We start from the raw sequence: 16,413 nt of genomic DNA, 5'->3' as shown, positions 1-16,413 counted from the left end.
CTCTCTCTCTCTCACTGTCCACTCTGCCTGTCAAAAAAAAAAAAAAAAAAAAAGCCAACACCAAACCTACTAAGAAAAAAGTATTAATATTTTCCAGCTGTGTCCTCTAAATTTTCAAAATAAACGGGTGCTTCAAAAAGTTCATGGAAAATAAAATTAAAATGTTTGATGCAAAAAGATTCTGAAATTCATGCATTTTTTTCTACAATATGCATTTCCTAAGAACTTTTTGAAGGCTCTCTCAAATGCATAGATTTCACTTTTTTTTTGCACCAAAGCACTTACCTTTTAATTCTATTCCCTAATCTCTCTAAAGTACCTTCATATTACTTTCATCTGTATTTATTGATATATATATATATACTTAGTGGGCATCAACATTAAAATCTATGTAGCTGTATTAAGTAATCTCAACTAAAAAATAAATCATAAGTGAGTCAAACTAATCCATTCTGCAAGCATTTGTTCAAATTTTAAGGGTTACAAATTCTTTTGAAGATTAATATAAAATTGTAATTCTCTATCTTTATCACAAGAAATACCAATGATTAAATTTCCAAATGTTTATGTTCCCAGATCCTGTACAGTTACACATAAACCCGTAACAAATTCAAATGCTGTAAAATGCTAGAAAAATGTTTTTAAGTACCAATTCTGAAGTCAACAAAATCATTAAAGCATTACACTGACCTAACAGGACAAGAATTTTATTTTTATAATTTTTATTAACATATGATCATCCTCATGGATCTTACTTGCTGGCCTTTTAAACAAATTTCTAAGGCAATTTCACAATTCATTTAAAGGTTAATACCACACAAGACCTATGGCATTAGCCACTTGACAAAACAAAGGAAAAATTGCTTCAAAACTGCTGTCTTAGAAATGTTACTATACTTAAGAGTGGCTCTAGATGAACTCCTCCTATAATCAACCAGTGTGTCTCACATTGCAGGCACATCTTGATTGAGACATGCAAAATGGAGTCTGCCTTGGAGGCTGGTTAACTGGCATGCAGATTTCTGCAGAATTCCATAGTCCCAAAAAGAAGAAATAAACACTGTGGGGCTGACTCTGGCAACACAGGCTTGGACATAAAAGAAAACTTCGCAAGAGCTGTAGTGGTTTACTAGGACAAGCCACTGAAGTTCCTAGGATCCTCAGTCAGCAAACAGCACTCAAATAATTATGAGCTTCCAGGTATGGCAAGACAGGCTTTCAAAGCAGAGGCTATTCCAAATACTGATTGAAACCATCAGTTAGCTTATATAGCATCAGAGTAAATCAACCTAATTTCCCCTAAGTGGCTAAAAATGTGTAAGACTACATTTCAAGGTCATAGTTCATTTCAAATCTATTTTAATAAATCACACATGTACTAATTTGTATGTTCTCTACATGTAATTTTAAACATCTTTGATAATTAAGATAAATTAGTCATGGAAATTAGTAAGTTTAGACAAATTGCATTGGCATTACTGTACCAAGAAAAGGCAGTTCAAAGCTTTAACTGTGAATGAGCATAACAGACACGTAGGGCGTGCATGAGAAATTTGTCTTTGTTGTACTATAAAAGTAAGAAAATATTTTAACATATGTCCAGGTTGATTATTTTTTTCTTTATAAGCAAGGTTTAAACATCTAATTTGATTTCTGACATTCATAATTCTGGTTTGCCTATGTAGACTGGGGAGAATGTTGAGTAAAATTATTAAGCAAACCAAAATGAAAGGTGAGTTTACCTGACCACTTTTCTGTTCTTCAATGAATACATAAGAAAACAGCTTTTTCAACAAAGCAGTACACTCAGTGCTTTGAAGTGAACAGTGACCTAAAGCCTCAGGTCACTGAGAACATAAATGGATTTTCAACTTCAGAGTTTACATGTTTGTTATAATGGGATATGGGTGGATAAAACTAGTCCTCATCAGCATTAAAAGCATTAACTGGAGAAGGAAATGTCTCCAATTTGTTCAATCTATTAACCAAAATTTTTCAGGGAAAAAATAAAGACAAAAGATGTTACAAAGTAAAACAGCATGTATCTGTGAATAATCTGCAATCTATAATTCTGTTAAGAATTATTAAATTCAAAAATCATTTTAATATTATTTCTGGTAAGATCAAATTTAAAATGTAACACTTGGGACTCTTCCTTGTCCAAGGCAGTTAAACAAATCAGGTAATTTATTCTGTGAAATACTCTGCAAATTCCAATTCACAAGTATACAAAGCAGAATTATACTAAAAGGTGCTTACAGATGAAAAACTACAGTAATTCCAATTTGTGCTACCTTGGCAAGGTACTGTACACAAATTATATCAACATAATAGAAATGGCACAGTCTCCGAGGACACTTTCCACATTTTATTTACATTTTATGACTAACTTTAATCTCAAAATCACATATCCATACACCTATTTTCTTTTTTTGTTGACTTCACTTGAACTTAAATGCATGGTTTGTTAAACAAAGAATGTAAACAAATATTTACCATGTCTGTTACATGTAACACACAGGAACAGCTTTTAACAGAAATTCATCGACCCCCCCAACATTTTTTTATTATAAATACAGGTATCAAAACAATCCTGAACATATTTTTATACTACTAGTAGTCAGCACCCACACCGCTTTAAAATTTAACACAATTTGTGACAATATTCATTGTACCTGCTACTTTAAACAATTTCAACTGCAGCTCTTTCACTAAGCAAGATGGATAAAGCATGCCATTTCTGTTTGTCCTTCTTGGAATTTTTACTTTTCAGAAACACACGTTTCCACTGCCATCTCACACGTCTCGCCACGCTTGCGTCTTGTAAACCCGAATCCTACTTGGAGCACTCCAGGTTTATGTTTAAATGACAGTGCCTCAACAAGAGAAAGAAAAATTGTGCTGCATTTTTCCTCCCGTTACCTGAAAACATAATGGGTGTACATATATTAAATATATTACAAATGTCCGGGTCACATATACCAGCTGGAATTCTTTACTGAATGTGTGGGTATTCTGCATTGTGATATTTAATCAAGACATTAATATGAGTAGAAGGTTGTTGATTTAAGACAAGTTTGAGATCCATTAAAATTAATTGTTGTATGTTTGTCCTTCTGGTGGCTGTGGAAGCTTCATATTTTCTTTGGACATCATTAGACGTCTTAGCTCTTGAAGTACAACTTTAATGCTATATGAATTTTGCCATTTTGCTAATACTGGTATGCTCCGTGCATCCACCTGAAATGGGAAAAAATGAGTACAATCAACTACCAAATTTAAAAGTGCAAGAGCATTGATTTTTGTAAACACACTTTACTAAATGTGCTTTTAAAAATTTATAGCCTTGCTCCATATTGAAAAAAAGTATACTATGAAATCACAGATTGAGAATTAATATAGTATTTAGGGAAAATATTCCTTCTTTAATAGATTTTTTCCTAAAAAATCTGGATCTTTTTTCTTTTTCTTTTTATATTTTACAACAAACAATGTGAACTTTGTCAGAAATAAACATTAAGTAATCACTTTGCAAACAAATTTACTAATTCTTTCTTGATGAAATAAAGTTGGAAATGTCCTCTCCATTTCCATTGTTACTATCCAAAATCCAGGCAATTATCTGACACTGACATTTATGTGAGAGTGCTACCTGATCTCTGCTTTCAGATTTTTCTTTCCATTGTATTCTATGCACTACTCTGTGTGGTGGAATGAGAAGGCCATGCCAAGATGGCCGCGGCCAAGGGAGCGTCAGTTACTCAGGAATGGCTTTGAATCCCACCTGGCAACAGGCTGTGATTGGATGGCTTTGAAACCCACATGGCAAACAGAGCCTGCCTGGCAACAGGCTGTGATTGGATGGCTTTGAAACCCACATGGCAAACAGAGCCTGCCTGGCAACAGGCTGTGATTGGATGGCTTTGGAAACTGCCTGGCAACAGGCTGTGATTGGATGGCTTTGGAAACTGCCTGGCAACAGGCTGTGATTGGTTGGGGCATAGACCACCCCTTGACTGGATTGGCTGGTCTTGGCCTTATAAGCTGCCGTACTAACTGAAATAAACGAGTCTGTGGGCTGCTTGCCTCAAGCCTGCTTTCACCCGACTCCCGGGGTCTGTGTGGTGACTCTGAGCCTCTAGCCCCCACCATGCTCCTCCTCTCAGAAACAAATCCACTGCAACATTGTTGAGAAATCAACTGCAACAACTCTGCATTAATATTCCATTGTGAAAGCTACACAGACTGGGAGTGGCCTCAAAGCCCCATTTTTAGGTAACTATCAACACTCGGCCTCCCTGAGGTTCCCTGCAAAACTCCACTCTCAAAGCCTTTCTAGATTTGGTCTCACAGCTCACTCATTGAGGAACTGCTTGTTCTTCCCTACATCCTACTCTGGGTGTTTTCAGTAACAACTGGGGTAAAAAGGAAAGTGATCAAAATATGTAATCCGAAAAGCTGGGAAATGACATGTCCCTAGAGGAACTGAACAATCCCAACACATAACTAGGAATCTGTAAGATCACACAAATGTACAGGGTTGTGCACAGGCTCACAAAAGTCCTGAGAAGATTATAAGCTCTCATTTATGGCTGACCACAAGCAACAAATGGAATTTCTACAATATATTTGAGAGGTTCAATTTAAACATGTCAATCAACATAATATGCCATATTAATAAAGAACAAAACCAATGATCATCTCAATATATGCAACAACAAAAAAGGGCTTGACAAAAATCCAGTAACCCTTTATGTGGGCAAAGGTAGATTGTGTGGTAGATAGCTTTTAAAATGGCTCCTGATATTCATGCCTTATGTAATCTCTCCCCTTCAGTATGGGCTAGACCTTTTCTTGTTAATTTGTATAAATACAAAAAGCTGTGCACTATTAACATAGATTGCAGTTGTGTATGCATCCATGAAACTAACACCACAATCTAAGCTATAAACCTACTCATCAACTGCAAAGGCTATCTCCTGCTTATTATTTTTGTGTATCTGTAGTGATTTGCTTCTAATGAATACAGTATTTGGATGTCATTTCTAATGTTAAATCATATCTGATTTTAAAAAGCTCTGGCTCCCACCTCACTCTTGTTTTCTTTCACCTACTTGCACAAGATGGATGGGTTTTTTTTTTTTTTTTTTTTTTTTTTTTTTTTGACAGGCAGAGTGGACAGTGAGAGAGAGAGACAGAGAGAGAAAGGTCTTCCTTTTGCCGTTGGTTCACCCTCCAATGGCCGCCGCTGCAGCCGGCGCACCGCGCTGATCCTGGCAGGAGCCAGGATCCAGGTGCTTTTCCTGGTCTCCCATGGGGTGCAGGGCCCAAGCACCTGGGCCATCCTCCACTGCACTCCCTGGCCATAGCAGAGAGCTGGCCTGGAAGAGGGGCAACCGGGACAGAATCCGGCGCCCCAACCGGGACTAGAACCCGGTGTGCCGGCGCCGCAAGGTGGAGGATTAGCCTATTGAGCCACGGCGCCGGCTCAGGATGGATGGTTTTAACTGCCCTCCCTATGTGGCATGGAACCCTATGAGGGGGTCTCTGGGCAACAGCCTGAGAGAAACTGAGGTTCATCCTAGCTGTTTCAGGCATTTAGAGAGTGAGTCAGCAGATCTCTCCCTGTCTGTGTCTCTTCCAAATAAATGAAAATAAATTTTAAAACACAATGAATTACCACTTCACACACACTAGAATGGCTACAATCAAAAACACATACAGTAACAAGTGTCAGCAAGAAAGCAGAATGTGGAACCTTCCTACACTGCTGATAGTAATCTAAGATGGCTAACCATGTTGGTCAAGAGTCTGGCAGTTTCTCCAAAAATAAAACACACAGTTACCTATGATCTAGCAATTCTACTCCTAAGTATCTACTCAAAAAAAAAGAAAATATTTGCACACACATTTATACACAAATGTTCACGGCATCACTATTCATGATAGCCAAAAGTGGAAAGATAAAGATGTCCGTTGGATGTTAAATGGATAAAAAAGCATGATACATACATACGTTGGCATATTATATCCAGCAAAAAAGAATAAATTACTGATACATACTATAGCACAGATGAACCTTGAAAATATTGTATCACAAAATAACATGTTATTGTATGATCCTGTTTATATCAAATGTCCAAAACAGACAAATCTATAAAGACAGAAAGCACATTAGAGTAGGTGTTTAGGGTGAGGTGGTATGGGAAATGACAACTAATGGGTACAGATTTTCTTTGGGAAAAAAAAAATGTTCTAAAACTGGATTGTGGTAATGGATCCACAATTCTCTGGATTCTAAAAAAAAAAAATAAAAAAACACTGTATACTTTAAATGAATGAATTGTATGAAAGGTGAATTATAACACAATAAAAGTATTTAAAAACAGAAAATCGGCCGGCGCCGTGGCTCAATAGGCTAATCCTCCGCCTTGCGGTGCCGGCACACCGGGTTCTAGTCCCGGTCAGGGCGCCGGATTCTGTCCCGGTTGCCCCTCTTCCAGGCCAGCTCTCTGCTGTGGCCAGGGAGTGCAATAGAGGATGGCCCAAGTCCTTGGGCCCTGCACCCCATGGGAGACCAGCAGAAGCACCTGGCTCCTGGCTTCGGATCAGCGTGATGCGCCAGCCACAGCACACTGGCCGCAGCGGCCTTTAGAGGGTGAACCAAAGGCAAAAGGAAGACCTTTCTCTCTGTTTCTCTCTCTCTCTCACTGTCCACTCTGCCTGTCAAAAAATAAAAAATAAAAATAAAAACAGAAAATTAATCTTAGTTGATACTTCTCTTTGTAATTAAAATAAGAAAATGTGATGTTAAGATGTTTTTAAAATGCTGCCTCTAAAGCTTTAGTTAGAAGAGCAGCAATCCCTTTGCCTATTCTAAACAGACTCCACAACTGAACAGCAGTTTATAAAATAAGTGCAGAGAATACCAAGCTATTTCCAAAGTAGAAACAAACACTCCCAACTGCAAATGGTAGTAAAATAAACCTAAGTGATTGCAAATCCTGTGAAATACCAACAGTGCACAAAAAAACTGGAGGAAAAAAAGAACAAAAAATATGTAGAAAAATGAGAGAAAAAAGCATGAGAAAATAAATATTATGTCAGAACAAAACCTGCATCTTATCAGACTATAATATACAGGAACCTCCAAAACTTGGACCTCACAGTATAAAGTACTGTAATTTATGTTTTACATTGCTAACCACCCACAAGGAATCAATTTTCCTAGTTGTATTAAATAGATATAAACAAGAATTACTGCTTGTGAAATACCATTTATCAGGTACTTAAACAGATTCAAAATACATAAAACTATCATGGCATAATCACCAACGGCTAGCAAGAAATTCTGCACTAGTTACTGGTTATAAAAATAACAATCCTTTGGGGCTGGCACTGCAGCAAAGTGGGTAAAGCTGCAACCTGCAATGACGGCATCCCATATGGGTGCTGGTTCAAGTCCCAGCTGCTCCAGCTCTCTGCTATGGCCTGGGAAAACAGTGAAGAATAGCCCAAGTACTTGGGACCCTGCACCTGTGTGGGAGACCCAGAAGAAACTCCTGGCTTCTGGCTTCGGATCAGCGCAGCTCCAGCCATTGAGACAACTGGGGAGTGAACCAGCGGATGGAAGACCTCTCTCTCTGCCTCTCCTTCTCTCTGTGTAACTCTTTCAAATAAATAAATAAATCTTTTAAAAAAAATAAATAGGCCGGCGCCGTGGCTCAATAGGCTAATCCTCCACCTTGCGGCGCCGGCACACCGGGTTCTAGTCCCAGTCGGGGTGCTGGATTCTGTCCCGGTTGCCCCTCTTCCAGGCCAGCTCTCTGCTATGGCCAGGGAGTGCAGTGGAGGATGGCCCAGGTGCTTGGGCCCTGCACCCCATGGGAGACCAGGAAAAGCACCTGGATCCTGGCTCCTGCCAACGGATCAGCGCGGTGCGCCGGCTGCAGCGGCGACCATTGGAGGGTGAACCAACGGCAAAAGGAAGACCTTTCTCTCTGTCTCTCTCTCTCACTGTCCACTCTGCCTGTCAAAAAAAAAATAAAAATTAAAAAAAATAAATAAATAACAATCCAAATTTTTAGCTATCAAAAGAAAAACTGATGTCCAATACATACACACTACTCCCACCTCTCTCTCTATATATATACCTATACTCATACAACTAAAATCAGTATTTATTTTACTGTACTGCAGTCTCCTTTACAGAATGACATTTGGAGAAGGAACCAGCAGATGGAAGATCTTTTTTTTTTTTTTTTTTTTTTTTTTTTTTCTGGACAGGCAGAGAGGACAGTGAGACAGAGAGAAAAGCAAGGTCTTCCTTTTGTTCCGTTGGTTCACCCTCCAATGGCTGTTGCGGCCGGCGCGCTGCAGCCAGTGTACCATGCTGATCCGAAGCCAGGAGCCTGGCACTTCCTCCTGGTCTCCCATGCGGGTGCAGGGCCCAAGCACTTGGGCCATCCTCCACTGCCTTCCCAGGCCACAGCAGAGAGCTGGCCTGGAAGAGGAGCAACCGGGACAGAACTGGCATCCCAACCGAGACTAGAACCCGGAGAGCTGGTGCCGCAGGTGGAGGATTAGCCTATTGAGCCATGGCGCCTGCCAGAAGATCTTTCTTTCTTTAGAGCTCTGCCTTAGAAATAAATAAAAATGAATAAACATCTTTAATTTGAACTTGTATTTTGTGTCTTTATTTCATTTTTCTAAAAATGCTCTTTTATTGTATATTTTTAAAGTATTGATCCACACAGATTAGAAATAAATAAACCGGGGCCAGGGTTGTGGCGTAGTGGGTAAAGCCGCAGCCTGAAGTGCCTCCATCCCATATGGGTGCCGGTTCAAGTCCCAGCTGCCCCACTTCCGATCCAGCTCTCTGCTATGGACTGGGAAAGCAGTAGGAGATGGCCCAACTCTTTGGGCCCTTGCACCCGCGTGGGAGACCCAGAAAAAGCTCCTGGCTCCTGATTGGCACAGCTCCAGCTGTTGCGGCCAATTGGGGAGTGAACCAGAGGATGGAAGACCTCTCTCTCTCCCCCTCCCTCCCTCTCCTTCTCTCTCTCTGTGTAACTCTTTCAAATAAATAAATAAATCTTTAAAAAAAAAAAAAAGAAAGAAAGAAAAAGAAAGAAACCAACTAATGGCACCTTGAGAAGCACAGCCCTAGGTTAGAGTACTAGTATAAGAATATTCACTGAAGAAATCCTTTCAGTGGAAACTGAAAACAAACGAGATGCCCAGTAAGTGAGAATGGAATATTATGCAACAAAAACAAGCAATTTAACTTGAATGATTCAACATAGATGAAGTTGAAAATCACCAACATGAATATGATACCAAAGTGCTACATGCACATGTGCATAGTGAAAGAGCAGTAATCTTGTACAGAACTATTAAACACCAAGTCCAAGACTACCTCTGTGGAAAGAGGAAAGAGAAACAAGAAAAAGGCACACAGAGAGTTAGCTCCAAGCATAATATGGTATTTGCAATAAAAAGATTTGTGACAAATAAAACAAATGTTAGGATTTGGCAAAGCTAGGTGGAAGATACATAGATGTTGGTTACATTATTTTCATCTATATGTTACAAAACAGTTTTCTTTTTTTTTAAATACTTTATCCATTTGAAACATAGAGTGACAGAAAAAGAAAGAGATCCTCTATCTTCTGGTTCACTTCCCAAATGACTACAAAGGCCAAGGCTGGGCCAGGCTGAGGCCAGAAGCCTATAATTCCATTTGGATTTACCATATGGGTGGCAGGGGCCCAACCACTAGGGACCATCCTCTGCTGGATCAGCCAGGCTCAAACCAGCACTCTGATATAGGATGCCAGCATATCAGGCAGCAGCTTAACCCACTGTGCCACAATGCCAGCCCCTGGAAATTATTTCTTTTAAAAACACCATAAGTAAAACCAAGAGTAAAATAAAATGAGTAACACAGTGTCTACAGCAGAATAAACTAAGGAATTTAATTCAAACTGGGGAGTCAGAAATAACATATCTCAGAAAGTAACGTTTATTTACAGTGAGAAGTATGTGAGAAACCCATGGGGACTGACCAGACTGGGAAAAGAGATGTCCAGACAGGCTGAAAAGAGAAAAGTGCAAAAGCCCAAGGCCAGTTGAAAAGCATGCAGGAGCTCCCAAAGAGCCATGGTAAGAAGCAGGTATACTGAGGCTGAAGTCTTAAAAGGACACAGTGGTGCAGCGGGTAAAGCTGCCGGCTGCAGTACTGGCATCCCATATGGGCGTCGGTTCGAGTCCCAGCTGCTCCAATTCCAACTGAGCTCTCTGCTATGGCCTGGGAAATCGGCAGAGGATGGTCCAAGTCTCTTGGGACCCTGCCCAGTGTGTGGGAAACCAGGAGGAAGCTCCTGACTCCTGGCTTCAGATCAGCACAGCTCAGGCCGTTGTGGCCACCTGGAGAGTGAACCAGTGGATGGAAGACCTCTCTCTCTCTCTCTCTCTCTGCCTCTGCCTCTGCCTCTGCCTCTCTGTAACTCTGCCTTTAAAATAAATAAATCAATCTTTAAAAAAAAAAAAGTATAACCAGAAAAGTTGTTAGAAGAATCCAGACAAGGTCAACATTCATGGCAGCAAAGTAAACAGAAATGTAAGACCTGACTCAAGTTACATGTGGAACATAAAACTGCTAAGACTTAATTTAATAAATGAACTGAGGGAAGGAGGCAAAATGTCAAAAACGACCAGAGGCCCATGAGATCAAGGAAAGCTTGCAAGACGTAGGTCTGAAATTTAATCTAGAATTTCTCAGCTCCCACAACAACACAGAACCCATCACTAGTTACTTAATTTACAGAAGCTATAATATAAACATAAACCAGTAGTTGAGAAGAACACCTATGTCTAGTAGAGAAAGCTAACAAAATAGCTTTCTCATAGAGAATACTGTGTAATAAAAGAAATTCCCTAAACAATATCCTTCCTGTAAATTCAAATGCTTCATGGTCCAGTTTCCATCAAATCTCTAATAAATATTAGACCATAAAGAAATAGATAAATGTGCACATTATAATTTCTAAAATAACCACTGAAAGAACACAGAAATTGAAAAAAAAAATGAGAATCATTCCAAAAGTAGACAAGAAACGGCAGGAAAATAGAAACCACGAACTAAGATGATCTATTTGAACCTGAACATATTGGTACTGTATATTAAATCTACTCAAACTAAATGTTCCCAGTAAATCAAAAACACTGAGGCTGCAGAGGAACCTCTCAGGAACCAGCTCTGAATTAGCCCACAGAGTGAAAGAGGAGGTACAGAAAATGGCCAGGCAGGTCCAGCCAGGGCTGAGGGTTCTCATGACCTTTTCTACCTCCTCCTTCTTCAAGGTCATACCTTGGGGTCAGTGTGCCCAGCAGGGAGGCACCAGTCGCTCTGGAGGCTAGTCTTGGATCTGTTTATTAGGCAGTGGTAAGGGAGTAAAGGGTTGGCTGTGAGGCTTGTTGCCACAAGTGTGGGTCACATGCAGGAGGAATTAAGCAAATAAGTAAATGCACTGGGGAAAATGGGGGACATGTTTCTCAATGCTGAAGGAGGTAATTACAAATATGGAAAAGAAATCTAGAATAAACCCTGCAAAGGTATTGGAATAGATTTGGAGGTATTAGTACAACTTGTCATTTTTAATAGATAGTGGACCGATAGGCAGAAGGAAAAAGGGAGGGAGAAAACTGAGAGGATGAATATGTATACACATATCTTAGAAGTACAAAATACATTTTCTTACATAATACGATAATAAGCCAGTAGTTGAGAATAGCTATGTCTGGTAGTGAGGACTTGTGCAGGGAGAGGGAACACAGGGGTGGGAAGAGGGGAAGTCAAGGATACTGACAGCATCTTATCCCTAAAATGATGACCATTTTACCCATGATGTTACTTTGCTTCTTAACATGTACTCTGCAAGTGAATGTGCTGGTGACACAGGTGCCCGGGCTTCAAGGTCTTAATATGAACACTACAAGCTACTTCTACTAGAAACTTAAAATTTCCATTCATTTGTGTGGGTCAGGTACAGCCTGTCATTTTGGTTTATTTGCTTTAAAGAAATGACCATACCCAGCCATGACTGTTCTAATATAGACATACTTGTTCCCCAAAGAAAAACTCATTCATGAATATTCATCCTCTTACTCTCATCAAAAGTACTTAACCCTAAGAAAAATAACATTCAAAAAGAAATAATGATCATCTTTTCACGAAATACATTTTGGGCCAAAATATGACTACTGAAATAATTAGAAAAACCCCAAGAAAAGTGCCACCATCACATCCACCTAGGTAGGTACATTAAAGTTTTAATGATAGCCTGACTTAAAAAAAAAATACGACAAACTTCTTCAGACTTTCAAACAAGAATTTTTTTTTGAAAAACAAAAGCATTTTTGAAAAACTTTTTTTTGGAAAGCTAAACAAAAGTTTTCAAACACTGTCTCTTGACAATAGTTTATGTATTATGTAAGAATAAAATGACTATTATAACTTACCATTCCACTGGAATTATTTATCCCATTCATATTAATTTTTGTTACAAATCTAACTGATGGAGGAGCTTCTGGGTATTTAGGTCCACATTCTACTTTCAGGCTATATATTCTGTTCTCATAATTTGTCTGGAAGGCAAAAAGAGAGGATAATCAAAATTACAATACCTAAAATAGTAATGTCTAAGTGATAATAAAGTGATGAAGTACAGTATGACTGTACATGATGAGAGTGTTTATGACTAAGAACTTAGTTTTGGGGGTCACCAAGTGGCACCAGCATGCCCTATAGGCACCGGTTTAAGTCCCAGCTGCTCCACTTCCCATCCAGCTCCCTGTTAATACTTCTGGGAAAACAGCAGAAGACAGCCCAAGTGCTTGGGTCCCTGTACCTTCATGGGAGACCTGGGCTCCTGGCTCCAGATAAGCTCAGAACCAGTAGACAGAAGATATCTTGGGGCCGGCACTGTGGTGCAGCAGGTTAATGCCTTGGCCTGAAGCGCCGGAATCCCATATGGGTGCTGGTTCAAGACCTAGCTGCTCCACTTCCGATCCAGCTCTCTGCTATGGCTGGGAGGATAGCAGTAGAAGACAGCCCAAGTCCTTGGGCCCCTGCACCTGCATGGGAGACCTGGAAGAAGCTCCTGGCTCCTGGCTTCGGATTGGCATAGTTCCAGTCATTGCGGCCAACTGGCGAGTGAACCATCGGATGGAGGACCTCTCACTCACTCTCTCTCTGCCTCTCCTCTGTGTAACTCTGACTTGCAAATAAATAAATATATCTTTAAAAAAAAAAAGAAGATATCTCTCTTTCTCTCGTTGTAACTCTGCCTTTCAAATAAACTAATTCATTTTTTAAAAAACTTAGTTTTCTATATTCAAATTTATCTGACATATATGGTTAGAAAAAAATGTAGCAAGCATACTTAAAAGTAGATGAACTACAAAGAAAGAAAACCACTTATATTTAAATTTTCAGTAAAGCGTTTACATTGTGGGAGGAGGTACCCCTTAATTTGTCACATACATATGAAGGTTCCTGTGTCTCAGGATAGTCTGTTCCTATTGTCTCAGTATTAATTAATAGTACCTCTTTTCATTCTCAAAAGGGTCTCACTGGGTAACAAATTCATAGTCACCTATGTATAAAGCAATCAGTAACTTATAACCAAAGGAAAATATACTGTCATATTTTATTATAGCCATAAATTCATTACAGGTTATACTACATTACTGTTTCATTAATTTTGTGGTTCATTAAATCCTCTTATCTGAATTCAGACATACAACAGCAAACCTTATGCTTATATAGCATTTTAAAGCAGTTTCTTAATTACAAAGTTTAATTAATATTACTTCCTTATAAAAAGCTATTTCAGGATATAAATATGTGACTAAAATCAGACAGATCACAAAAGATCACCTTATCTCTGCTTCTCCAATCCAGATGCATAGACTCTTCATAGAAAAGCATTTAAAAAAATAACATCCTCCCACACCTCAAAACTCTAAAACATTAAAAATACTTGAGGGGCCAGTATTGTGGCAAAGCAGGTAAAGCTACTGCCTGCAGCGTCAGCATCCCATATGGGCACTGGTTCGAGACCCAGCTGCTTCACTTATGATCCAGCTCTCTGCAGTGGCCTTGGAAAGCAGTAGAACATGGCCCAAGTCCTTGGACTGCACCCATGAGAGAGACCTTGAAGAAGCTCCTGGCTCCTGGCTTCGAATTGGCTCAGCTCCAGCCGTTGCAGCCAACTGGGCAGTGAACCAGCAAATGGAGACTCTCTCCCTCTCTGCCTCTTCTTCTCTCTTTCTTTCAAATAAATAAATAAATCTTTAAAAAAAAAATACTTGAAGTATTTGGAAACAATATGGGTTCAAGTACCAGCTCCACTCCCAATTTCAGCTTCCTGCTAATGTGCACCCTGGGAAGCAGCAGGTAATGGCTCAAATGGATGGATCCCAGACAGGAAATCCAGATTGAATTCCCAGCTCCTAGCTTTGACCTGGCCCAGCCCTAGATGTTGTGAGCATCTGGGAGTAAACCAGCAGATGGGAGCTTTGTCTGTTTCGCACTTAAAAAGAAACAAACAAAAAATCCTTATCCTACCTATTAGAAATAAACATCACACTAAGTCTGAAACCTTTGATTAATTTTATCAATTCTAAACTTTAAATTAACAATCAAGTCTTTCTGTTGCATAACAAAAGGCCAGAGCAAAATAAAAAAGGAAAAAAGGAACTACAATTTACTAAGCACTTTTCTTTTGTCTCATTTAATTTTCACACTTTCTTGAGACTGACTGATTTCAAAGGCAGAAGTTAGAAAGAGGAGAGAGAGAAGAAAAGAGAGAAGAAAGAGACTGATACTACTCCATTCACTGATTCACTCCCCAAATGGCCACACTGCCAGGGTCAAGGCAGGCCCAAGCCAGGAGCTTGGAACTCCATCAGGTCTCCCTTGTGAGTGGCAGGGTTGGTCCAAGCACTCTGGCCATTTTCTGCTGCTTTCCCAGGTGCATTAACAGGGAGCTGGATAGGAAGTGCAGTAACCAGGGACTCTGACTGGCATTCATAGGACGTCAGCATCACAGGTGATGGCTTAACCCGCTGCATCACCACACTGACTTCTAAAAATGGGTATATAGCACCTCTATTTACATATGAGAAAACTTGGAAGAGTTCCTACAATTATAATACCAAAAAAGCATTGTTTCAGAACACTGAACACACAAACACACCAGAAATGAAACTGCCGGGGCTGGCACTGTGGCATGGCAGATAAAGCCATCACCTGCAACGCCAGCATATATGGGATGCCAGTTCATGTGTCCCTGCTGCTCCACTTTCAATCCAGCTCCTGTCTAATGGCCTGGAAAAAGGAGCAAAAGACGGTCCAAGTGTTTGGGCCCCTGCCACCTACATGGGAGACCCAGATGTAGCTCCTGGCTTCGGCCTGGCCCAGTGCTGGGCATTGCAGCCACCTGGGGAGTCAACCAGTGGGTAGAAGGTTATCTTTCTCTTTGGGGAGTCAACCAGTGGGTAGAAGGTATCTTTCTCTTTCAAAATAAATAAATACATCTTTAAAAAAATTAATCAAGCCTGCATCGTGGTATAGCAGGTAAAGACACCGCCTGAGATGCCAGCATCCCTTATGGGCGCTGGTTTGAGATCTGGCTTCTCTGCTTCCGATCCAGCTCCCTGCTAATGCACCTGGGAAGAGCAAAGGAAGACAGCCCAAGTGTTGAAGCCCCTGCCACCCACATGGGAGATACAGATGAAGCTTCTGGCTTCAGCCTGGCTCAGCCCTTGTGGTTGTAGTCTGGGCAACAAACCAGCAGATGGAATCAATCAATCTCTCTTCCCCTTTCTTTCTCTCTCTCTCTCTCTCTCTCTCTCTCTCTCTCTCTCTCTCCTTCTCTTTCTGTAACTCTTATTTTCAAATAAATAAATCTTAAATCAAACCAATACCAGTTTTAAACTGGTATTCTTCCCAACAAGTCAAAAACATTACATAATGCACATTTCAAAGACTCACTGCAGTGTCTGCAGTGGTCAGGGACCTTGGAGGAGGTAATGCAATGTAAGAGAAAGCTTCCTAATCTAGAAAAAAGGTTTTGAATAAAATCAAAACTTCATAAGCATGAGAAAGACCTAAAACTAACATACAAAGGGCCAGTTGCCAATGGTAATACTAGAAAATATTAAGAATCATAGGTTTTTAAGATCAACAAATTGAAGCCTATAGTGTTTCATGGCATGTGAAACACTGGAAGGCAATAGCAACATGTACTCAATACAAACCAATTCAGAAACCCCTGTTACACACAAGGGGTTAGTAACATGTATGTCAGAATGATTGCTCTTCCCAAATAACCCCTCCAGGTCCTC

At 40.0% G+C, this 16,413-nt stretch overlaps 1 protein-coding gene across 8 annotated transcripts in view; it reads right to left on the bottom strand.

The window, feature by feature from the left end:
- Positions 1 to 705: 705 nt before the first annotated feature.
- UBE2V2 (ubiquitin conjugating enzyme E2 V2) overlaps positions 706 to 16,413 on the bottom strand; it is a 47,138-nt gene continuing 31,430 nt past the window's right edge. For 4 of the 8 annotated variants that reach the window (XM_070076574.1, XM_070076575.1, XM_070076578.1 and 1 more), the window contains 2 exons: positions 12,523 to 12,648; positions 706 to 3,240 (listed from right to left, as the gene is read on the bottom strand). In XM_070076574.1, the coding sequence (XP_069932675.1) occupies positions 3,094 to 3,240; positions 12,523 to 12,648 (273 nt within the window). In that variant the 3' untranslated portion in view covers positions 706 to 3,093. Of the gene's footprint in view, positions 3,241 to 7,904; positions 8,030 to 12,522; positions 12,649 to 16,413 lie in introns of all 8 variants that reach the window. The other 4 variants (XM_051843709.2, XM_070076573.1, XM_070076577.1 and 1 more) reach the window with 2 other exon arrangements.

The sequence above is a fragment of the Oryctolagus cuniculus genome, chromosome 6 (assembly GCF_964237555.1).
Source record: "Oryctolagus cuniculus chromosome 6, mOryCun1.1, whole genome shotgun sequence".
NCBI classification, from domain to species: domain Eukaryota; kingdom Metazoa; phylum Chordata; class Mammalia; order Lagomorpha; family Leporidae; genus Oryctolagus; species Oryctolagus cuniculus.
This window is presented reverse-complemented; position numbering and strand designations above follow the sequence as displayed.